The sequence below is a fragment of the Temnothorax curvispinosus genome, unplaced genomic scaffold, assembly GCF_003070985.1.
Source record: "Temnothorax curvispinosus isolate PA1 unplaced genomic scaffold, ASM307098v1 QBEX01008703.1, whole genome shotgun sequence".
Taxonomy (NCBI): Eukaryota; Metazoa; Arthropoda; class Insecta; order Hymenoptera; family Formicidae; genus Temnothorax; species Temnothorax curvispinosus.
The window spans coordinates 96,464-120,888 of NW_020218483.1; the positions used below are offsets into that span (position 1 = coordinate 96,464).

General features: G+C 37.3%; 4 protein-coding genes across 5 annotated transcripts; 2 read left to right on the top strand and 2 right to left on the bottom strand.

Moving 5' to 3' along the window:
- The first annotated feature begins 1,665 nt into the window (after nt 1-1,665).
- LOC112458117 (DEAD-box helicase Dbp80) lies at nt 1,666-4,464 on the top strand. Its single transcript, XM_025021554.1, has 8 exons — nt 1,666-1,981; nt 2,302-2,540; nt 2,822-2,914; nt 2,982-3,199; nt 3,277-3,454; nt 3,540-3,777; nt 3,865-4,027; nt 4,149-4,464. The coding sequence occupies exons 1-8, from the start codon at nt 1,919-1,921 to the stop codon at nt 4,400-4,402; spliced, it is 1,446 nt and encodes a 481-aa protein (XP_024877322.1). The 5' UTR covers nt 1,666-1,918; the 3' UTR covers nt 4,403-4,464.
- A 698-nt stretch (nt 4,465-5,162) lies between these two features.
- LOC112458118 (heat shock protein 60A-like) lies at nt 5,163-11,088 on the bottom strand. 2 transcript variants are annotated; one of them, XM_025021556.1, is made up of 5 exons: nt 10,922-11,088; nt 8,114-8,525; nt 7,331-7,917; nt 6,458-6,761; nt 5,163-6,383 (listed from the first exon to the last, which is right to left on the bottom strand). In XM_025021556.1, the coding sequence occupies exons 2-5, from the start codon at nt 8,523-8,525 to the stop codon at nt 5,983-5,985; spliced, it is 1,704 nt and encodes a 567-aa protein (XP_024877324.1). In that variant the 5' UTR covers nt 10,922-11,088; the 3' UTR covers nt 5,163-5,982. The 2 variants fall into 2 exon arrangements, with proteins under 2 accessions (XP_024877324.1, XP_024877323.1); XM_025021555.1 differs by lacking the exon at nt 10,922-11,088 and adding an exon at nt 9,450-9,615.
- Nucleotides 11,089-11,349: 261 nt separating this feature from the next.
- LOC112458120 (10 kDa heat shock protein, mitochondrial-like) lies at nt 11,350-14,580 on the top strand. Its single transcript, XM_025021559.1, has 4 exons — nt 11,350-11,399; nt 12,395-12,623; nt 13,543-13,710; nt 14,190-14,580. Exons 1-4 carry the CDS (start codon nt 11,365-11,367, stop codon nt 14,331-14,333), a joined length of 576 nt encoding a protein of 191 aa, XP_024877327.1. The 5' UTR covers nt 11,350-11,364; the 3' UTR covers nt 14,334-14,580.
- A 183-nt stretch (nt 14,581-14,763) lies between these two features.
- Nucleotides 14,764-16,779, bottom strand: LOC112458119 (something about silencing protein 10). Its single transcript, XM_025021557.1, has 4 exons — nt 16,763-16,779; nt 15,818-16,374; nt 15,025-15,698; nt 14,764-14,932 (listed from the first exon to the last, which is right to left on the bottom strand). The coding sequence occupies exons 1-4, from the start codon at nt 16,777-16,779 to the stop codon at nt 14,843-14,845; spliced, it is 1,338 nt and encodes a 445-aa protein (XP_024877325.1). The 3' UTR covers nt 14,764-14,842.
- Between the last annotated feature and the right edge of the window lie 7,646 nt (nt 16,780-24,425).

Below are 24,425 nucleotides of genomic sequence, written 5' to 3' on the forward strand. Positions count from 1 at the left end.
AAATACCGAACAAATAGCATAAATATTTTTTATTTTTATCTAAATGAAAAAATGCTCATCGTATAAAAATGTTAATATAGCGATAATACATAATATGAATAGCCGATGATAAAATCTATCAGGTGTAAAAAGGGAAACGCGTATTACATGTTAATAATTAATTTTATTTTATATCGCATATATTTTATAAATTAAATTTTTTTTAAACACATCAATACCACCGAAAGTGGTATTTGAACACGAATTAGACATTATAATAAGGAGAGTATAGATATTATTGATTGCTGATATAAATTTTTCAATCAGCATTATAAACTCGATCGGTTTCAGAAAAACCGCGCGGTTTTGAACGGTTAACAAAAAAGCATCGCGTATTTGACGTATGCAAACATTATTTGTAAAGAAAATTATATTATAAATTTCATGCCATTTTTAACATTTTACATTTTCCTTATCTTCCTTCAGGATCGCTAGCGCATATGCGGGTATACGTATCTGGCGATGATTGGGCATTCTTATCTAGAACTTTATTGACAAGAGATTGATAATTCAAACCGGTATATATCGAATTATATTGAGCACAAGCGTTAATCTCGGGATGAGACAATCCTAACACTGTGTAGCAATTATACTTTATTACGACTTCTTCATTTGACTGATTATCTGATCGTACACGATCTTCTTCACATCCTTAGCCCACTGCCCACATGTAGTCCAAATGATTAAATTTCTTATCTGCTACTAAGATTTTACGGGCGGGATTGCCTAGTTCGCTGTACAACTTTTCCACGTCCTACAAAAAGAATCAAAATATAATTACCAACATTGACGGTAACGTACAATTGCATTTGATGCTTAAACACTAACAATATGTTTCAAATAATCACTGACTACATTTCAGTGCCAGCATCACGATAGAAGAAAATCGATTTTTTCAACTTATATAATTCAATTATAACTTATTCATTACAATTAAGCGTCAACAAGGACCGTAAGATCACTTTAACATTTAACCCCCCCCTCCCCCAGCATTAGAACGTCAAATAAAAAGATACTCTAATTATCCTGACACATCGTAGGTACTCGAGATAATCGCTATGTATATAAAGAAACACGAACCTTGACATTTGCCAACCAATCGTTTTCACTGTAGTACAAATAGACCGGTAAGTACTTTGATCTTGCTCAAATCGTAGCTCGGTGGAGTAAATGTGCCGCATACATTTTTATTACCAAATATTCCGTGATCGTATTGGCCGCGTTCAGGAAACACAACTGTTGAATGAGCGCTCATTATGATTGGTTCTTACACTTAGATCCGGAGTAGAACCAAAGGTAAGAACCAATCACATTAAAGAATCACTGACCGCTCACTCAACAGTTGTGTTTCCTGAATGCGGCCATTGTCTAAATTTCCCCGGTAAAAATCCATTAAGCGCATTTAGCAGACACACAACTGTTGAGTTCGTCTTATCAACACTCAGCGTCGATTGGTTGATTCTAAAAGTAAGAGCCAATCATGTTTGACCGCTACTGAGCAGCTTGGTCTGCTGAACGCGACCATTGTAGACCGGCCTACAAACGCGTCCGCCTCCATTTTTCAATCTTACCAATCACTTTGTATCGCGCGCAACATCAGTGTATTACCAACAACAAGAGCGTTTTTATCTTCGTGACGGGACGCGCGAGAGTAGAGTGACTAGAGTGAGTAGACTCGAGTTCGGGGTCTGGATCCGGAGTTCAGGTTCGGGAGTTTCGAGACTCGAGAGTGTAAAGAGGTTGTCGTGTAACGCGTGCGATTGGATTTCTTGGCTAACCGGGATAGCAAATATATACTCGAGTTTTGGAGATTTATCCTGACAATCAGTTCAAAGAACGTGTTTCTCTATCGCAGTTACGTGCCAGGCGGTCGGCAGATATGGCTTCGACTAAGGTCGACTGGGGACAGTACGCCGACGAACAGGACAAATTAGCATCGAAGGTAAGGCGGGACTGTCCACGGATACGTTGCACCGGCGTGATTCTTTTGTTGCTCATGACACCTGTTTTCATAGTACGCAGGGTGTTATCACTCAGCGGACTCCTGACCCTCCTGACTCATAGGCTTATCATGAGTTGTTATGTTATACGTTGTTTTGTTTTTATTAACTCCCTAGGATGATAATTCATCTCTTGTACAGCTGATCTTATTTGTAGAAACATGCTACACATGTGTTTGTCATATCTGAAGCAGGGAACTGAGCACTAGTTTTTCGTGAGGCCAGATGCAAAAAGTTCATTAACCATATGTATTATGCTTAGGTGACGAGTTTGAACCTGGATAAACCGAACTCAACACCCGTCCCTACCCCATCTGTGAAAGATGGAGACGTCAAGAGCGATGACGATACGTCGGAGGAGCAGATCTCACCGGCGGAAAAGTCGCTCCTGCAGAAAATTATCAGGAAAGGATTGGTCGAGACGACAAAGGCTGTAGAGGTTCAAAGGAAGGATCCAAATTCGCCATTATACAGTGTCAAAACCTTTGACGCACTTCATCTGTAAATAATTTATATATACATATATATAATTAACTTTTAGTCGTGACGAGAGGACCTGATTTAAGGCCTGTTTGTTTTCGCTGCACTTCTGAACTAGTGCAATAAGTTAGAATGAAAGAAAATATATTTATTTCATTCTAACTTATTGCACTAGTTCAGAAGTATAGCGAAAACAAATAGGCCTTTAGATCCACTCGTTTACTACTACAATTATTTATCACCTAATTCAATATAATGGTATATATGTATGTAGATTGTATTTTTTTTTACTTTGCATACAGCAAACCTGCCTTGTTAAAAGGTGTTTACGCTATGGGATTCAATGCACCCTCGAGAATTCAAGAAACCGCTTTACCCACTTTACTCGCCGATCCGTAAGCATTTATCAGAGACTACTTTCAGCCTTTCTTAAAACATATTTTATGAGGAAATTCTTTCTAGGCCGCAGAACATGATTGCGCAATCCCAATCTGGTACGGGTAAGACGGCCGCGTTCGTACTCGCCATGTTGAGTCGGGTAGATCCCGCAAAAGATTACCCACAGGTACTTTGTTTATCGCCGACTTACGAGCTGGCGATCCAAACTGGCGAAGTAGCGGCGAGGATGTCGCGCTTTTGCCCTGAGATAAAAATTAAGTACGCTGTGAGAGGAGAAGAAAGTAATACAGCGTTTTCTTATATAATTTGAATTTTCTGCTGTTAAGATACTCTCTTAATATCGCTTTAATTGTTACAGTAAGCCGTGGCTCGAAGATCACCGATCACATTATTATAGGAACTCCGGGTAAAGTGCTTGATTGGGGACAAAAGTTTAAATTCTTTGATCTAAGCAAAATATCAGTGTTTGTATTGGACGAAGCTGACGTTATGATCGCTACACAAGGCCATCAAGATCAGTGTATCCGTATTCACAAGTAATCTTCTCGAGATGTTTAATATTTGCATGACTGAATACATCTATGTTTCACGTGAGATATTCATCATTTATTTTATGCATAGATTACTGCCACGTACATGTCAAATGATGTTCTTCTCTGCGACATACGAGCCAGAAGTGATGAACTTTGCGGAGATTATAGTCAGTAATCCGCTAATAATACGATTATTAAGAGAAGAAGAGAGTTTGGATAATATTAAACAGTACTATATCAAGTGCAAAAATTTAGACGAAAAATATACGGCTATCACTAATATCTATGGCGTGATCACCATTGGACAAGCGATTATTTTCTGTCACGTAAGATCGCGATCGTATATTGAATACTCATTAAATCCATTAAATAAGCAACTCATTTGTAACAAAATACATTACTTTACTTTTCAGACGAAAAATACAGCCAGTTGGTTAGCAGAGAAAATGACGAAAGACGGGCATGCGGTAGCAATATTGTCTGGGGACTTGACAGTCGAACAAAGGATTTCTGTGCTGGATAGATTTAGAGCAGGACTTGAGAAAGTTCTTGTCACTACGAATGTTTTAGCTAGAGGTAAATACGAAGAAATGTAATATGTAGCAAATACATAATTCCTGAACTTTTGCCTGTACCTGTACCTAAGCGTAGTATAATGATAATATATTTATAATAAAATGTATGGTACTTTTGGCAGGCATCGATGTAGAGCAGGTGACGATAGTGGTTAACTTTGATTTGCCGATGGACCAAAAAAAGCAAGCCGATTGTGAGACGTACTTGCACAGAATCGGAAGAACAGGGCGATTCGGCAAATCGGGGATCGCCATTAATTTAATCGACTCGCCGAAGGCAATGCAACTGTGCAAAGACATAGAGAGACACTTTGGCAAGAAGATACATTATCTTGACGCGGAAGATGCGGATGAGATCGAAAAAATCGGAGCTTAGGCTAATATTATGCTTTTATTATGAATGTATCTAGGCTTTAATATAATATTTTTTAAATCGGACTTCTCTTTGTGTATTTTGAATATAAAAAGGATATTTTTTCTTTTTCAATCAGTTAACTACGTTAGAAAATCGCTTTTCTTTTGTTTCATACTTCATTCTTTTTTGGACATTTTCTATGTTTCATTGGATCATAATAAGGCGATTCAAAATTGGATATTTTTGTCGCATGTGCCGAATGCACGCGTATAGGTAAAATATATTGATCTCTCAAACTGCATTGAAATTTCGTTTCACTTAAGCTTTCTTTTCCGAAGAAAAACTAGCGGAATATTTTTTTCCGACCGTATAATTTTATTTATAATAGAAACGCACTTAATGTACTTGACATTATAATATAATTTACGCAACAGATTACGTAAAAAATTAAAAACAAAGATATTTTATCTATATTAATATGGAAAAAAACAGAAAAACGCGAATATTTTTTGTCTTACATTTGTCTCTTTGAGTAATCGCGCACGTATGATTTAATCAACTTGAATATCTTTTGAAATGTTTATAGTTTCAGAAAATAAGTTTAAAGTTTCACGAGCGTATTCTGAAAATATAAATGTCGATAGATCGATATTTCAGATGATTACGGTGGAATAGGCCTTGAATAAGAAAGGCGACAGCAACAAATTCCTTATGATTAAAAGATTGTTTTGTCATTTGTATCTATTGCGTTTCAATGATCGTTTAAAAAGAACGAACACAATTAATAATAATGTAATAATATATATTTATATTCATTCTAATAAAACTCTTCTCTCTGTACTTATCAATCTTCTTAATTATTTGCTCATTTGCCATATAACTTATAATGTTAAGTACCGCGCATGGGGACATTGTAATTGTAATTTAAACATACATTTATTTAGACGGAAAATAAATTCAACAATTACAAAATTATGAAAGCCTAAATAATTAACCTCTCACACAGTTAATACATATTCATTTTTACATTTGCGTCTTTAATGATTACTATAACTAGAAAACTGTATAAAATATTGAACAAACTACTCGTTCTCGTGTCTGGTTTTCGTGAAACAATTATAATCTGAAATATCGGGAACATAACGATGGACAGAATAAATTGGTTTAAAAATTATTATCGTGTAATTGGTTGAATTGTCAATTCATCGTATTTCTACATTCTTTATAAACATGTTAACAAGTTCGTTTCACGTAGTTATTTTTTTATACATTAGTAAATGCATTTGTATTTGAAACATTTGTGTGTATGCACCGCATGCGTTTATTGAATAAAATAAAACAAGCGATCTCATATGGATTCTGTAACAATAATTACAGCAAAACAAAAGGGAACAGTGTTTCATAATACACGAGTGGTATTTTATCGCCTGTAATGTTTCAAAGTACAAATTGTACAAGACCGGATATCTCTTCTATTCCGTTCGAACGGAATCAACGTTTGGAACTATTTGAACAATGTTTCGCGCAGCATAATCACGTTTCATTACGAACAAGATCGCAACACTGACTGTCTCTTTTGCTCAGTCTTTGCGTTTCTCTCTTTACATCATGCCACCCATGCCGCCCATTCCACCCATACCGCCCATACCGCCCATCGGCGATTGCGGTTCCTCCTTGGGTATCTCAGTGACCACCGCCTCCGCCGTCGTCAGCAACGACGCCACGCCGGCAGCGTCCGTAAGTGCCGTGCGTACAACTTTCGTGGGATCGATGATGCCTGTTTCGATCATGTCAACGTACTCGCCTTTCAGGGCGTCGTAGCCGAGCTTGCCCTCGCTTACTTTGGCCACCACAACACTGGCATCGACGCCGGCGTTCTGCGCGATTTGCAGACATGGCATACGCAGAGCGTTCGCCACGATATTGATTCCGGTCTCCTGATCGCCATTCACAGCCTTCAGCTGTCGTAGCGCCGGTATGCATCTCAATAACGCGGTGCCACCTGCAAGAAAGTGATGATAAATTTAATATGTACGCGGGATACGCGAAAACGAGTAGACGAAGATCCAAATTCACCTCCGGGAACGATTCCCTCCTCGACGGCGGCGCGAGTAGCGTTGAGTGCGTCGTGCACACGGTCCTTCTTCTCGTTAACTTCCACCTCGCTGCTTCCGCCAACTCTCAGAACGGCAACACCGGACGCCAACCTTGCCAAACGTTCCTGCAGTTTCTCCTTTTCATAATCGGACGTGGTGTTTTCGATCTGATCCCTGATCTGATCAGCTCTCCTATCAATATCAGACTTCTTTCCCTTTCCTTTCAGAATGAGAGTATCGTCCTTTGTGATTATAACTTCTCCTACCTGACCCAAGTCGCTTGGCTAGAGAAAAAAGTATTACATTCATTCAAGTGTCAGATGATTAAGGCGCTGGATAATTTAGTGATAGAGTAGTTGCTTATCAATCAAGAGATTTCGATTTGCAATTAAATTAAAGAACAAGCTGTTCACAGTCAGAACTGAATCTTGCCTAATATTATTCGCGTGAATTTATGTATACGTAATCGCCCTAGCAAACCACGCGCCATTACTCTCAAACTCTAAACGTGGCTTCAATCAAAGATAAAACAGTACATCACATAATTAAATTAATAATCATGTATCCACAAGATGTAGCATGTTGCGAAAAATAACACCCCTGCCAGGATTCGAACCTGAATCTCCCTACATTCCGTGCGGGCGTCTAAACTAATCAGGCATGTGATGATATTTATGAGAGTGATCACAACTCATAGTCAGTCTCGATTTTCACATTCCATAAATGCCTCAATTTATAAGTTGATTGGCGTGTTGAAGGTAATTTTGCGTCAGAGTATGAGATAAATAGTAATCCTTATCGGAAATAATGAATTGATACGATTAAGCTACTGCTAGATTGAACAGATGTTTACCTGAACATCTTCCAATTTGATGAGATTTGCGTCATCGCCGAACACAATGCCGCCAGTAGATATCGCCATATCCTGAAGGGTAGCTTTCCTATTGTCACCGAATCCGGGAGCCTTAACCGCAGCCACTTGCAGCCCGATTTTCAGACGATTAACAACGAGGGTCGACAGAGCCTCGCCGTCCACATCCTCGGCGATTATAACGAGAGGTTTGCGTTGCGAGTTTGCCAGTTCCAAGGCGGGTATAATGCTCTGAACGGAAGAGATTTTTTTCTCGCTGAAGAGAAGAAGCGCGTCTTGAAACTCGACCTTGGCGCCTTTACTGGAGTTGATGAAGTACGGCGAAATGTAGCCTCTGTCAAACTTCATCCCTTCTATGACCTCCAGCTCGTCGGTGAGCGTTTTGCCGTCTTTCACAGTGATTACTCCTTCCTTTCCGACTTTCTTCATGGCGTCCGAGATCAAGTTGCCGACGGCTTTGTCGCCGTTAGCGGATATCGTTGCCACTTGAGCGATCTCTTCGGGTGTCGTGACAGGTTTACTCAGCGTCTTCAACTCGTCTTTGACTTTGTCTACTGCTAACATCACACCTAGAACACCGCAGATTGTTTAACGTTATTTCAGAGAAACATTCATATTTTCATGCTTCATAAAAATATTGCATGTAGTGACGCATATAGATTGCTCATTGATTTATCTCGAAGCTCAGGTCAAAGTTCAACATTTCCCAAGACTCTCCGAGATACATAAAGACAAACTATTCATTGTATAAATTGAGAGGCCTACCTCGTCTGATTTCTATAGGATTGGCACCTTTGCTGATCTTCTCGAATCCCTCTTTGGCTATCGCTCTAGCTAATATGGTTGCGGTTGTGGTGCCGTCTCCAGCTTCCTCGTTGGTATTGTTAGCCACGTCCTGCACCAACTTAGCTCCGATATTCTGAAACTTGTCCTTTAATTCGATGCCCTTGGCCACAGTCACGCCGTCCTTCGTGATCTTTGGGCTTCCCCAGCTCTGTTCCAAGATAACGTTGCGTCCTTTAGGGCCCATCGTTACGGCGACGGCGTCCGCCAGAATGTCCACGCCTTGCAACATCAAAGCACGAACCTCTGCTCCAAAACGCACGTCTTTGGCATAAGTGCGCGCCTGCAACTGGCGCAGGGCAACTCCTCTCAACATGGTAGGTAGTCTATGCATCTATAAAAAAATATGTATATTAAAATAAAAACATAAAAAAATTAAAAACAAAGGAGATAGAAGGGGCTAACAAACCAAGCCAAGTGTATGTGCTGTATATTATTATGTACAAAATATATATTAGTTAAAAATAAATTATCTTTCGTAACGCTCAATCTTAAATAATTCTGACGCAGTTGTTAAAAACACTTTCAGTTTTCGTTTTCCATTGCCATTATTTCAAACAAGAACATCTAATTCTTAAAGCCTCAGAACGGATAACAGACAATTGCTCGAGATAAGTGGTTAATAGCAAGCATATCCTTCGCGTCTCGTAAACAAATAATAAAATGCAAAAAAAAGTTATTTCATCATATTCCTCGAACGTTACTCGAATATCTCGCGTAATGTGTCTCGTTTGACGCCAAAAAAGTTAAATCGTACGAGAACGATTTTATCACGGGTAACCGAAGCCGGAGGACTAATTAACGTACATCGTTATGAAAATGAAATAAATTTAAGATATGTAGATATATGTTTTTGAAGTTTGGCGAAAGCGAGAGAAAGTTTTAGTGCAGTCCAGTGCGGCGAATAAACAGGCCTCGAATTTCTTGAAGCCGCGTCGCGAATAAATTTTCCGGGGCGAGAACGCGGTTATGTAAAAGTCCCCGCGTGGCGCGACTTGATTGAAGGTTAACGTTCCGGCGAGATTATCGCGGGATCTGACTGAAAATCGTCCGATCGACCACGTACTTCCTCTCGCGCGAATTTTTCGCGAGGAAAAGAGGAGAATATTCTCGTTGACGCTCCCGAAAAATCGCCGGCAAGATATTCCCGGCCGGCGTAGAAACTCGCCCTCCCTCCCCGGCCGCCGGCGAAGTTTCTCGAATTTTCCGGAGAAGCACGTGGTGCGAATCGTTGCGGGCTCGAGCGTGCAGGCTTCACCTTGGATTCTCAGGGAAGATTCTTCGACGAACGACGATCGACGATCGGTGTCGGGAGTTCGGGAGCTGAGCAGGCTGAAGATCGTCACGGCGCGACCGAACGTCTCGCGGATAGAAGACGAGTGGAGCGAGGAGACGAAGAATGTGCGCTATCACATGGGTGCAAACTGGACGGGAGACAGAGGGATTTTTTACGCGTGCGCGCCGGTGATCGCCCAGTGACGTATATATCGCGATACATCATAGGGCGGAATTCAATAGTCCGAAGGGTCCGAAGTCCGATCTTACGTTCAAGGAGAGAGATTACCTTCATCCTCAGAGATTATTGAGTCCTAGGAGGTCCAGGTCCTTACCCAGGTAGAACATGAAGCTAATGACATCATCATGACTCGTGATGACGTTATCATGTTGTCATTATGAGTTTGTTCTACCTGGGGTACGCGCTTTTCTGTTTTAAATTCTTGGAACGATTGGGTCTTAATCAAAATTTTTAGATCGCACGTGGTATTTAGGGGTAAAAAGAGTTGCTCTTTCTAGTCGACGATGGAGAGGGATATCTGAAAACAATAACAATATTTTTATTATAGGTCACTCAAATAATAATAATTATATATTGATTTAGTCTACTCGAAAAGATAGATGAAATCATTTATTAGTTGAATATGTGTCAGTAAAAAGGCAGAGGTCACACTTTCAACCTTTATATCTTTTGTTGCAAATATCCCATTCCGTCGCCGACTATTTATAGATTTTCTGAAAGGAGTAACTCTTTTTATGTTTCAATATTAACTACAATCTAAAAATTTTGATTAGAATTCGAATTACAAGGATTTCAAACGTAAAAATCCGCAGAAACCTCCAAGGAAGTCTTAAATAAAAGTCTGATCATCTTAAGATTTCATCCAGCTAATGAAATGCAACGTCTCGAGATACTACAGAGACCTTCGAACGATTTTAATAAATCGCTGTAATAAACTATACTGAAAAATAAAAAAGGTTTTCCTAATTTTCTTCCGGTAAATTAGGGTCAAGCCGGAAACTTGAATCTTATCACAAATTCACATAGATGATTATATTAATATATAGCTAATTGTTTCGCGTCTACATAAAATGTATCTATGAATATTTAAATGGCTTTAAGTTGAAATGTACAAATTCGCCTTTTTTGGGCCGCGCTTTTTAGAATTTATAACTCTTGTAATTTTTTAAAATTGTATATTTATACATTATTAATACTAATATAAACAATAAGAAAGAGAAAAAAACAAAAAAATATAGGCCCCAAAAATGTCTACATTGGTATCTCCCAAATACGAGTCTGTCGGACTAGTCACGTGGTTCTCTGAGCGTGTGGTAAATATATAATTGAGCGGTGGGGAAAATGCCTCCGCCGCACTCCGCCGTCGCGTTGAATGGGTAGCCTTTCCTCCCTCCCCACCTCGTTTCTTGATCAACGCTTTGATTGAACTTAACCTTATCACAACGGGTTAATCCCGAATAATGAGGTCTTCGGTGATTAATCTGATGTCATGTGTGGGAAATGACCGAGACAGGAGGCCAGCTGGAGCAGTTATCTTTGACATCTAATCGGAGATTCGGCTCCGGTTGTTCGCGACGCGGACCGAGTACCGCACAAAGTTGCGGCGTGCCGTATGTTCCAGAAAGTACGACGATTCAGTATGATGCAATCGGCCGGCCGCCGACAATCACACTTATTTTTTTTACGTTTCTTCCTCCGTTGTTGCACCGTCGTAAAACGTAACGGTTTCTTCCCGCGAATCTCTCCGTGGAAACGATTAGTCGGGGAGTTACGATTTCGGTCAAGTTCATTCAGAATGCAGCCGAAAAATTCGTTCATGGTATTGCTAACCCCTTTGGAAGAAACGAGAGCGTCCTGATGCATCCTGATACTCCATATGATTATTGTTTTCATTATTGTATTCATTCGTAGGTTACGTCATTAAAATTTTGAATTTAAGAGGAAGGAGTATTTTTACTATACGCGTTTGACTCTATATCTTATCTTTCTTTTATCTCGCGCTGTAAATTATTTACAGCGTTATCGGCACCCCGGCGGAAAGTCGACCATCGATCATTTTTCTGAAAGAAAACTCTGAAATATACAATATTGACGAAGATTGTCGATGCTAATTCTTATACATTTCTTGAATTGATCAAATAAATCCTGATAGAGAGAAGAAGAGAGAATTAAGGATTAATGCGTTATGTTAAAGATGTCTCAGACAACACGCGTGTTCAAAATCAGGACATTGGACTAAGTTAAAGTCTTAAAGACATATTTAACTTATTTAAGACGTCTTATATGTCCCGATTTAATTAATCTGAGTATGAAACTCTTTCTTTTCCTTTTTATTCCACGTCTTTGATTTTCTCGCGGCGGAACGATCGGGAATAGATACAAGTGAATTCGTTGCCTTTAAAGTCAGCAGGTCTCTTAAAATTCGAGGAAAAAGAATTCGAGCCTCTCATTTCTATTTATTGACACTATATAAGTATGATACGAAAAGGTTGCGAAAAGTGGAGCCGTCTAGGTGGAGTATTCACCTGATTCACCTGTAAAACTATCGAGTATACAGAGTGATTAATAAACTATTTCATATTTTCAAGAATTTTTTAAATTTATGAAAATCTCTAAAAAAATATCTTATAAACCTCAAATTTTATAAGTCTTCTTCGGAAATTGTAAAACGAGAAATCTTAGAGTATTTTAGAATTCACATATACATAAAGATTCTGGAAAAGATGTAGACTGTAGACTTTTCTCAGCATTTTTGAAAAGCATTCCAAAACATAAATTCTAAAAAAGAGACGAATAAAAGAAAACGAAATAGAAGTTTAGTCGCTGGTTGGGGACCGGTGACGCTCATATTACGTAATCACCCGCGATCCTTTTCTTTCGTTATGATCAATGTGTGCGCGATACAGAGCGGTGCAGCTAGGCGAGGGGGAAGGAGGTGATGTTAGCAACCGCGAGGGGGAGGAATCTTCGAGAACGTCGCCGTCGCGGTTCGCGCGTGCGCGCATTGCTCCGCCTCGCCGCCGGTCCGGTCGCAGTTTAGGTTACACAACGTGCACGAGTTCTCTCTCAAGCGTGCGTTCGCCGCCGGTTTCGCACTTCGACCGACTCGGTGACTGCAAAGGGATCGCGACCATGGTGAGATATACATACATACATACATACGTTTCCCTGCGGGAAAATCCGCGCGTCCCGCGGGTACCCCGCGCGTTTACGGGGTTATTCTCCGATAACCCTCGAACGGCTCGGTACCCACGCGACGACGCTCGCATGTCGCCGCGTTATCTTAAAGACTCGGTTTGCAATTATGGTGGTAGTAAGTCTCTAGCCCCCTTTTGCTCCGAGCTGTGACGTTAATTTGCTCTGAGCTCTAAACTTTACAGATGCGACGTGGCCATAGCTTGCTTAAAGATTAGGAATTTCGATTTAAGACAGCGCCTTTTGTCGACAGAGAATATCATAATTCAGACCTTAGTGCAAAAGACAAAGGCTTTACCACGAGTTTTTCCTTGTATCGCCGATCGGTTCGAGACGAATCGCATTTGTTCACGAATTTGTCGAGAAACAGGAGCAATCGGTGTCTCGAATGCAATTGTATCCTCGTTCGTTTGTGTTCGTGATAACTTGCGCGAGAAGTAGTCAAATATGCAGGTATTTCGCTAACTTTTGCCATATAAGTGAAATTCCACTGATAACTTTCATCATCGTATACCTCTTTTCTTATCAAATTCTGGTATTGTTTTAAAATCTACAAAAAAAGTTTGGAGATGACGGTCAAGGCGCAAGTCAGCGTAGTCAAATTAAAATTTAAATGCAAATTTTGTAAATTTGTGTTTATTTCCATCTCGGAAATCTATCTATCCAATCTCGGTTTAACTTATTTTTTATCTTTTTTTCACTTCTTAGAAGTAAAAACTGAGATTAAAGTTAATTTGCATTGATAGAAATGAACATTAGTCGTTAATTAAAAATTGAGTAATAGTTTAATTTAACACATTAATGTCTGAAGCTGAAACATACAGAACATCAATAATTGCAAATGTCTACGTATTTTCAGGCTGCTGCCAATGCTGTGAAGAGGCTGATTCCTCTTTTTGACAGAGTCCTCATACAAAGGGCCGAGGCTATTACCAAAACAAAAGGTGGTATTGTACTGCCAGAGAAAGCTCAAGCAAAAGTCCTGCGAGGCACAGTCATTGCCACAGGTCCTGGAGCGAGGAACGATGTACGCACATACACGGAATATCTATGACTACTATGTATATTGGTCACCATTAATCGGGTTTAATAACATCAGGAGTTATAACTACTGCTGCATAAAATGAAAAAACGCTCGTTAAATTCGACTTTATAACACCAGTTGTTATTACTCTACACCCATTAACAAAGAAATGTAGGCTTATAAACCTGGTTTTAAAGAAACGTGTAAAACACTAAGCAAGTTGTTATAATTGCATTGCCAACTTAGATAAAATTATGAAAAGTATATCTGTTGTATTTCTTCGACAAGATTAAGATTTCTTTGGAGATAAAATAACATCCCTTCGTGTAAACGGGCATGCGTTTTAGGAAGTTAATAATTACAAATGTTATTAAACCCGATTAATAGTGACATGTAAACGTAGTCCATGTTCACATCTATTACAAAATATTTCTGTGAATTGTCTGTTAATATTCATATTATCTTTTGTCTTTTCTTATCAGAAAGGAGAGCACGTGCCTTTAAGCATCAAGATCGGAGATGTCGTGTTACTTCCCGAATACGGCGGCACGAAGGTTGAACTTGAGGACAACAAGGAATACCACTTGTTCCGCGAGTCGGATATATTAGCCAAAGTAGAGGTTTAATTCGTTGAATTTAAGTTACGTTTCCAGTTTTATATAAATGCTATATAAGTTCTTCTAGAACTTCATGAACTAGCAGCAAAAAATATGTATACAGAGTATATGTTTTACATAATATAATTGCAAGTTATTCGTTTAGCTCAATAAAGACCTAATTTTTTCAAAGAATCTGTTGCTGCTAAAATGCCATTGTTTCTTACTGTACATGTACATACATTTTTCTGATAAAATAAAGCGTTTGTCTATTGTATTTATGTCGTTATTTTCGTACACCTAATAGCGCTTTGCAATTATGTGGCGATTAATCGCCGCTAATAATTTTCTAAGAAAGTTTGAAAATCTACTTTTTGCGATACTGGAATCTCAGAAATATACTGGTTAATAAATACTGGATGGTTAATCTCAGAAATTGTACATTAATAAGAGATTAATATCGAGCACAATTAAATACAATATATATTCATATATTTGAAAAAATATCCAAGTAATCTATATTGGACAAAATCTGTGAATCATTTTAATTTAATGCCTTTCTTCACACCTGCCTTGATACCCGAGATCTCTCCCGCATAACGAGTCAATTCCTTTCTCACTTCTCTCACCTGCAAGAAATAATTTATTTTTATCTCACATCCCAAGAGCTCTCGTATGTCAGTATAATAAAATAAACGATTAATCTTTGTTTTATACATACCGCGCCCTTTCTGCGAATCTTGGCTTTGCGATATTTATTTCTGTGCTTTACACGCGGATTGCGCAGTTCCTTCTTCCGATAAGGCGTAAGACCTCTGTTCTTTGCCATTTGGTATGTTATCGCTCTCTTAGCCTCTTCTTTTTCATTCATACTATCTAGAATGGTAGTATCTTTTTCATCAACCACAGATTCGCCATCATGCTTCTCTTCAGTATCTAGATCTTCAATGCTTGCTTCTTCATTCATACTGTCAGATAGTGACTGTTCTTCTAGTGTTACTGCTTCTTTCTTACTTGCCAGCTTTTTAGATAAGCTAGTAAGCCTTGGACTCTTTTTACTACTTTGTATCTGAAAACCATCCGATATGCTGTAAAGAGGTCTACCTTCTTTAATTGCTTTCAGTATCTCTGCCACTTGCTCCAACAAATCTCCCTGCTCTGATTCCAGTTCGCTGATCAGATGACGGTACTGTGCCAAACGTTTTACAACTGGATGTGATTTCACTGGCAGTCCCTTGGTTTGCAGCATCAACAAAAACGAAATATTTGTACAATAATTTAATATAATTTCATACTTGGTTCTAATAAAAGCTACTGCATTGCATTCGGGACATGTCCCATCTTTGACCAATTCAAGAAAGGGTGCCAAAATGTCTTTTGCTTGCGTCATGTAATCTGTAATAGAAGTAATTATTCGTTTAATACAATACATATTTTTAATGTTAACATTTCTGTGTTTATGACTATATAACGTCAAACGAAACAATATAGTCTTTAATATTATTATAAAGTACCTTTAAAAAGCTTGACCATGATCATGAAAAATTCCTTATCAGACAACTGCGTACTGTCCTTTCGAACAACTTTACTGTCCTCGATAACTTGAGCTGCTTTATTTTTACTAAAACTTGAACCATCAAGAGCTAAATGCTGTCCCATCGATCTTAAATGCAATCTTCTTCCTTCTTCCTCCTCCATGTCCGCGTTGACCAAGTCCTTTTCGGGCGCCGATGCATAATCTGTATATTTAAAATCCGACGAGTAAAAGGCTTTCGCTTTAGTGCCCCAAGCTCTGTCATTGGGCATATCGTAATCCTCCTGTGCCCCCTCAATGTCAGATTCCATTGAATCTCGCTCATCGTCTTCTTCTTCCACCTCGCTATCATCTTGCAGCCCGTAAACCTCATCGTCGCTATCGAAATTTTCAGTAGTGCGCTGTTTCCGCACTTTCTCCAGCAATTTTTTTTCAGTTTCCGTATATTCCTCTTCTGAATCCGTCACAGCATTCATATCCACATCTTCGATGTCGTCCATATCGTCAATATCCTCATTACCGAGAGGTTTTCTTGTTCTAAAAAAAATATAGAAGTAAATTCATAAATAGGGAACATTATTCTCATAAAATGTAGGAAAAGGCAATAAAAATTGGAGTATCTTGATACATAAAATTTTCAAAGGATATAAATAAGTAAAATTTATCTATTTTTTTCTACTCTTTTAAGTAGAGTTGATACAAATATTTTATTTGACATTTTTTATTATAATTAATATTATTATATTACTATAACTGTTAAATCAAACATTTGTCCACGAGAGTAGTCATCTAAAACTCTAGTTCAAACCCAATAATTTCTTTACGAGATTCTATATATATATATATATATATATATGTATCTCGAAATTTTCCTGGCTCTTAGGATTTAGTCTTTATTGATTTAATAAACTTTTTTTCTAGTTACCTCTTTTTGCGAACCATATTTGCGAGTGATACAAAGGTGCTTTGATGAAATATAAATAATTCTCACGTTGCCTTACGTTGCCTATTTACAACCTAACCTAATCCTAACACAATTAATCAGAAAACAACCATAAACAAGAAGTGCAACCGTAACGTAAGACGCTGTCCAGTTAGCTTTAGGAATGCTCCGAAGATTTCTTTATCCTGATTGGTCAATCGAGCGTTTCAAGATATTTGTATATTATTTATTAACATTATATATTTGCATTTTAATGTTTTTTTTATATTACACTTTTGTTACATTATATTTTATATTGTTTTAAAAATGTCGAACCTATATAAAATTCACGAATTGTCATTATATGATCTTCGCAGAATGTTACCCGGAAAAAAATTTTTTTTATATAAAAAACATGTATATGTATGTATAAATATACATATACATATAAATATATAAATATACATATATATATTTATTTTCTTGTATAATTTTTTTTTATAAAAAAAGAATTAGAAAATATGTAATTAAAGAGTAATTTTTTTACTAAAAAAAATTTTTAACGAAAAAGTATAAAGTTTAAGAAAATAAGAAAAAAATGTTTATATATAAAACATGATGTAAAAAGACAAGTGTAGCATTTCCAAGGATGCGCAGTAGTTATTTTCCTTGACCAATCAGAAATCGGGCGACAAACTCGGCTTAAAGTTAATCGCGCGGGAGATGAAGCCGTTGCGACATCTTGATTGCATTCACTTTGCATTTGCTGGACGGCCTGGACGCGGCGGATCGACACGGGATCGACTCCAGAACAAGTGACATCGCGACACACGCTTAAATGGTAGAGGAAAACTCATATTAACTTTGCATCGCTACCATTTGCTGCAATACTTAATTATCACGCAATATAGATTTGGCGTTCATACATTGATAATCTATTTCAACGCGTACCGTATTTCGCGAATCTTGTTCGACCGATGATTTATCGCATAGATAATCGTTAAAGCGATTATATTTTCGGATATCTATTTGCAATTTTATCTTGTTTTTATTTAACTTGCATCGTAATGCGAGATAACGACCGTCAAACAAAATATGAGGGTATATTATTCATTGCTCGAAATGCGGGAAATACATGAACGTGAAATTATAAGAGTAGGACGCCGCGTAGCGATGCCGCGTCACTTTTGACGCGTGAAGTTTGCCGCGCGCGAGAGACGAATCGCCTCCGCCATGTTCATTACGTTCTCCTCTCTCTCACTTCCAGGCCGGCCGCGGCTGACACCGGGACGGACCGACTCCGGAACGAGCGGCGTCGCGGGTCGCGGCTCGTTTAACTGGTAAATATTAAGCTTGCATTCATTATATACTGCAGTAGATATCTGTCGCGTAGTACATATTCGGCGCTCGAGTATTGATGATTCATGAAAATATGTATTTCGTGGTATTTATTCGGCCGATGATGCATACCGCGCGAGCGGTCGCGAAAGTGACGATGATATTCTTTAATGTCGTTATGTCGCGAATATCGCGGATATCTGTTAAGACCATTGATACGCCTATTGCAAAATAATAATCGTAGTAAAAGGCAAGCGCATATAGTATTTCCTACTCGTAGTGCGAGAAATGCGTAATCACGAAGTTCAGAACGGTACGCGTAGTGACGCCGGTCGCCGCCGCCGCGGCGCCGCTTATTTTAGCGCGATAAGTTGACCGTGCGAAGGGCCTCCGCCATGTTGATTATGTTCCCCTTCCATTTCCAGAGCGCGGCGGACATGAGACGGATCGGCTGCGGAACGATGACTGGCGTCGCGACTTGTTTAATTGGTGAGTATAACATGTATTGACCTTTTCATTTAATATATATTGCGATATCTGTCGCGTGGTAATGGATTCGGCGTTCGCGGGTCTTAATAATTCTTGAAAATACGTGTTTCGCGGCGCTTGTTCGGCCGATGGTGTGTCGCGCGGGCGCGCGGGCAGTCGCGAGAGTAAACGATCGTATTTTCTAATGTCGCGAAATCGCGGATATCTTTGCCAAGATTAATACGCCTATTCGCTCGAATTGCAAAATAATAATCGTAGTAATAGGCGGACATAGTATTTTCTGTTCGAAGTACGAAAATGCATAATCGCGATATCCATCGGGCATCGGCGTATCAACACTTCTGGTAAATGTTACTTTTTATTTATTTCTAAAGATATTATAGAATCTCTCTTTTCGTTTGTGTTTATTCAGTTGCTACATTAAACCCCGTGTTTTAAAATATAAATTAGTAAAAAGAAATAATTTGAAAAATTTGATTCAAGTTAATTCTAACGTAGAGACTTTTTTGCGAAGAAGTAATTTGAATGTGTATTAATCTGAATAACGAATAAAATGTTCAATGCGCGTGACAATTATTTAATCGATTCGATAATTTTTATGTTACAGAAAATATCAACGCGGGAAGAAGCATCAGCTTCGCATCGAGGGAACACGGAGTGTCGCATCGAGGGAGCTGATAATCCGAGAGGATAGCCTGAGAGGAGGAGCAGGCCTGGGAGAGGCATCGGGCACCAGCGGAACAACTTTTCGGTAAATATTATTTATTTGTGTAAAAGCAACTTTTTTCCTGTTTATCCTTGAATCGCTTTATTTCACAATAATTTAGAAATAATAATTAGAAGAAAAGAAATAATTTAATATTGTATTTATCCTTGTAAAGATCCTTTTCATAAAACGTTTCATTATTTAAATTAATATTTAATTAAATAATAAAAAGTTTGATGCACATAGGAATTATGTTTCAAAACATTAGGTTTTTTGAACACCATTTTAATATGAATTTTATGTTCGTATATTACAGATACAACGTAGCTACGTGGCAGGTGTAATTCCGCTGTTGCGCATCGGGGTCGGTGAGTGATAAATTAATATATGTCTGTTGAGGTAATTGATAACTGGATTTTACCAGTTGAAATAATAATATGACGTAAGATCCCATATATATTTATTGCTATAAAATAGAAGATTTCTTTCTAGTTAATTATCTAAGTAATTATTGTAGAATCAATCAATTTTACTTTATTTAAAAATAATTTTGAATTAATATATTATATGAAAAATAATTTTAATAATTTGTAAAGTACAAAGAGATATTTTTATTAATTCTAATTGTGTTGGAAAAATATTATCCCTTTCGGATCTTACGTCATTCATCTGAATTTCTTATATCTGCATGCTTTTGAAATGAGAATTCAGCAACGAACCGTTCGAATCAATGAGAATATGCATATGGGCCTTAGATTCTAACGAATGCCGAATGGCGTGTCTAATAATTTTTATTTATTTATTTTTAAATTACAGTTTCATTATTTATATAAAGTTTATATTTGAAAATTAAATATAAATTTCATAATCGTGGATCGAATTTTTTCGAATCGAAACACAAGTCGAGATAAAGGTTTCTTTCAAATTGTTTCCAATCTGATACGTTTATTTGTTAATTACTCGATACATATTTTAATACGAACAAACGCGCATAAAGTATAAATGAGCAATTAATTTGTATACTTATAGAATTATTATTATCATTACTGTTAATTGTTAATTTTGTATGTTATTGATTTAATTAATGTGATGGCCCTTTTGCGACGCGTTCGTGTTTCGCGCATCACAAAAGCGTAAAATCTTACGCTTATTGTCGGCGATGATTAGCCGGCAGCAAAAGGAGTATTTCTCCTTGTCGATTTCTGGCTATATAAAGCCAGGATATGGCCAAGTGTTACAAAAGGTGAGTCTACTCTGGCCAGAAGGAAGAAGACGAAGAGGATCGTACTAGGTAGGTTGGTGTGCAACACCAATCGAATTTTAAAAATACATAACGGTATAGCCTATATATAACATAAGCCTATAAAGTTTCTTTTTGTATACGTGCAATTGTACATTAAAAAAAAATTATTATTTGCAAGAAAATAGATTTCTTTGAATTTAGTTTCCTTAATTCAAAGAAGTATTAAATAGATTAAGAAAACGTTTTTCTGAGTTTAAAACATTTTCTCGAATCTACCTAATATACTTATTTGAATTGAGGAAACTAAATTCAAAGAAATCTATTTTCTTACAAATAATAAATTTTTTCAGTGCACGTAATCAGACGGAAAAAGATGCCGTCTCTATTTTATCTAATTAAATCTCTATCCCGCATGAACTCTTAATAAAACTTCTAAACGATCTCAATTTAAAACTAAATTTACGCACGCTTTTTGCGGGTAACTGCAAGCGTAATTATATAAATGTACTAGATAAAGATACGGGTAGGTAGAAATACGGATAAAAATTAGATAAAAATCGGGTAGGTAGAAAAACAAATAAGTAAAGACACGGGTAGGTAGGAATATGGGGGTATGGTTTTCGACAATAGAAGGAAACTTCATTAATATAATTGTAAGAAATTTAGGTAGGAATAAATAAACATACGGGTAGGTAGGGATAAAGCGGGAGGGTATAATTCAACAAAAATTAATTTTTTTATAATTTTAAGAAATCGCAAATGTCAATTATATAAAATTGTATATGTATAATATAATTAAATTGTATATACCTAATTTGTGTAAACTGGGCCAAAAATAACGCCTCGTTTATGGGAGATTGGATGGTGTGAATGGTAATTAAGCCCAGAAAAGGTGCAGGGTTTACTTATACCAATCGAAAATAAATTTTCCGTCTCTCACCATCACAGTGACATCAAGCAAGTTAAGCCTATTATTTTCACTAATTTCCATTGTGAATTGTAATCTCTTATGTAGAGAGTTGAAAATTTATAAAATAAAAAATCAAATAATTCAGATGGAGCGGCCATAATAACGTCGTCCACGCATCTACGGAAAAACGGTACGTAAAAAGGTAACAGATGGATCGCTTTTTCCTCAATGTTAGGAAAAATATATCGATTTAAAGATATCATAAATAAAGGAATGAACCTTTGTGCATCGTCAACAGCGCTTTTGGCTCTTACTTAGCCCGTTTTACACTTTCTTTGATTGTTACCAGAGCCTTTACACGGATTTATTCACGTAACCTTTTAAGCTAAAAAAAATGTAATTAAAATTAATCATTTTTTAACATTTTGAGCGTAAACTGAAAAAAATTTATTATTTACATGAAAATAGATTTCTTTGAATTTTAATTTCCTTAATTCAAAGAAGTATTAGGTAGATTCGAGAAAATATTTTAAACTCAGAAAAATGTTTTCTTAAATCTAACCAATATACTTCTTTGACTTAAAAAAACTAAATTTAAAAAAATCTATTTTCTTGCAAATAATAAATTTTTTTTTAGTGTAGACAGATGACTGAGATGACTCCGGGGCTATCTGGCTACATTCGAGGGGCTATCTGTCTACATAATACAAAACATATTTATATTAATTTTTATAATTAATTATAATATTATTTATTATTAATATATAATATTGAAAAAACTGCTCAGTCGAAAGAGTCAGAGCAGTAATAGGTATTTTGTGTAGACTTTCTGATAGGATTCCTGTGTGGAGTTAATTTTTCTTTATATCCGGTGGCATATCAGACTTTGTATCGGTTGCAAAATCAATGTGGTGAGTTTCTTTTGTCCCCTCAATTCTTCAATCCTTTTTTTTGTATTTGAGGCCTTAAAACCCTAGAGCTATAAAATCGCTGTCGCGATATTTACACTTGGGATATGCAAATCGCTATTACAGTTCGAACCGGTCTTTTCTTCCCAGGCAGAGTAAGGGCAAGGAGTCATGGTGACGTTAAAGTGGTGTTAAAGTAACTTTCACTATTCACTTTGGAACCGTTTTGATGTCACTTTGACGTCATCGTGACATTTTGTTTCGCTTGGGATTCTTCTTCTGGATCCGCTCTTGAAAGAGGAGTATCTGGTATTTGGCGTCCTTATCCTCGGGGATGATGTAGATCTATATGGGTTTCGAATTGGCGACTTTATCTCGGCACACCTGGCCGCTATAACAGCCACCGCTAGAGCGTCTTTGATGCATACGGAAAGACATCGTCGCCCTTCGTCTCGTTATCTCGGCGCCACGCGCTTCGTCACCGCGCGCGATTCTATTTACGAACAATAAGCACAATATGCTCCTATCACGTCGCTCGCGAGCGGGCGACGTTGCCCCAGTTTCACTTTGCCAATAATAATGATCGTCTCGGAGACACCAAACAACCCCGCGCGCTCGCTCGCTCGCTCGCGCTACGCGCTTTAAATGCAGAAACACACGGTGTCTTGTGTGTAAATGCGCGCGACGCTGCGGTAGCTTCTCGTCTCGTTCCGCGTTCCGCACATCCTGATGCATTTGTTTACGACGCCCGAAGTCATTTCCGCACAGCGATATATAGTATACCATATAATGCCGTATATAGTTGCGTATTTCTGGAAAATAATAGGATATATGATGCTCGAGAATCTAGGTGAACATCTTGATAGATCTCGACGCGATATTAACGTGAGAACTGACGAAAATAATTGAGATTCGAAATGCAAATGGTATTTTACGTGTTCAAGTTAATCCCATTATACATTAGGGGAGACCGGGGATCGTTGGCACAAGAGGGAATAAGTTGGCAATGCGTTCTGTTTATGTATTTATAACGAAAGAAATAATGGAAAATTTATCACAAAATATCTCTTTTATGACATAGGTACTTTTTCCAAAGTTTTATTTTAATCAAACAAGTATTACAATAGAAAAAGAGAACTCTGATTCAAGAGGTGGCAAGTAAATTTTCGAGCGTTTTAAAATATCGTATTAATGTTCTTCAGCTTGGGAAGTAAACCAAAGTGACGTATCATTTAGTTAAAAAAAAAGTTTCTGTTACTGACATGTTATTTTGAGAAACAATAGTAATTTATTGTAATAAAATGACTGAAATCAAACGTATAATGGCTCATATCAATAAGACACGCTTAGCTTGACCTGTCATTGCCGCGCGCGTGAGACCTGTGTGAGTATGTGATTTGCTACCTACAATGCTGATAGAAACTAGATATATATTTATATTAATATTTTTATGTTAAAGAAAGCAGCTACACATCTAAAATAGTTTACAATTGTTTTTCTGCAACAGCATTTTGCTATTCGATCATTAAAAAATAACTTTAAAAGATACAATCTTTATCAAGAAGTACATATCTGTTACCCGTTTTGTGTTTTTATTACGTTTTCATTAATTTAACATGGACTTTTGTCGCATAGTCAACTTACCCTACTATTGGGGCAAGTTGGCTGCAAATGCAGCATGTTCGTATTTCACTTATTACAAAGAAACTATATATATAGTATACAAAAGCGTTTCTGGCGTGAAAATGTAGAGAAAGGTTCTCTCTATCATATTAGTACTGTTTAATCATGAAAAAAATCAGTTGTTTAAAAACTCAAATGCCGAATTTATGAAAACGGTGCCAACGAGCCGGTCTCCCCTATTTTGCATGGTTTTTTTTTAACGTAATTACTCACGTAAGGTGTATTTTACCCCGTGATATTAGATATATATTTTTCATTGTTTTCTTTGATTTATAATTAAATACAAATTGATAATATTCTGTATATTATCTTCTTAAGTAAAAATAAGTGCAAAAGGTCTTCTTTAACTATGAAACAGATTGTACAATATTTGACTGATAAAAACGTTT

Coding starts and splice junctions, on each gene's coding strand:
- LOC112458119 (XM_025021557.1), bottom strand. Junction 15,699..15,817: donor CATGGTCAAGCTTTTTAAAG/GTACTTTATAAT, acceptor CTTCTATTACAG/ATTACATGACGCAAGCAAAA. Junction 14,933..15,024: donor AGATTCGCAGAAAGGGCGCG/GTATGTATAAAA, acceptor TATTTCTTGCAG/GTGAGAGAAGTGAGAAAGGA.
- LOC112458120 (XM_025021559.1), top strand. CDS start 11,365: ATGATTATTGTTTTCATTATTGTATTCATTCGTAG. Junction 12,624..13,542: donor GCAAAGGGATCGCGACCATG/GTGAGATATACA, acceptor ACGTATTTTCAG/GCTGCTGCCAATGCTGTGAA. Junction 13,711..14,189: donor GTCCTGGAGCGAGGAACGAT/GTACGCACATAC, acceptor TTTTCTTATCAG/AAAGGAGAGCACGTGCCTTT.
- LOC112458118 (XM_025021556.1), bottom strand. CDS start 8,525: ATGCATAGACTACCTACCATGTTGAGAGGAGTTGCCCTGCGCCAGTTG. Junction 7,918..8,113: donor TCCTATAGAAATCAGACGAG/GTAGGCCTCTCA, acceptor GCGGTGTTCTAG/GTGTGATGTTAGCAGTAGAC. Junction 6,762..7,330: donor TCAAATTGGAAGATGTTCAG/GTAAACATCTGT, acceptor TTTTTTCTCTAG/CCAAGCGACTTGGGTCAGGT.
- LOC112458117 (XM_025021554.1), top strand. CDS start 1,919: ATGGCTTCGACTAAGGTCGACTGGGGACAGTACGCCGACGAACAGGAC. Junction 1,982..2,301: donor AGGACAAATTAGCATCGAAG/GTAAGGCGGGAC, acceptor TATTATGCTTAG/GTGACGAGTTTGAACCTGGA. Junction 3,455..3,539: donor CAGTGTATCCGTATTCACAA/GTAATCTTCTCG, acceptor TTTTATGCATAG/ATTACTGCCACGTACATGTC.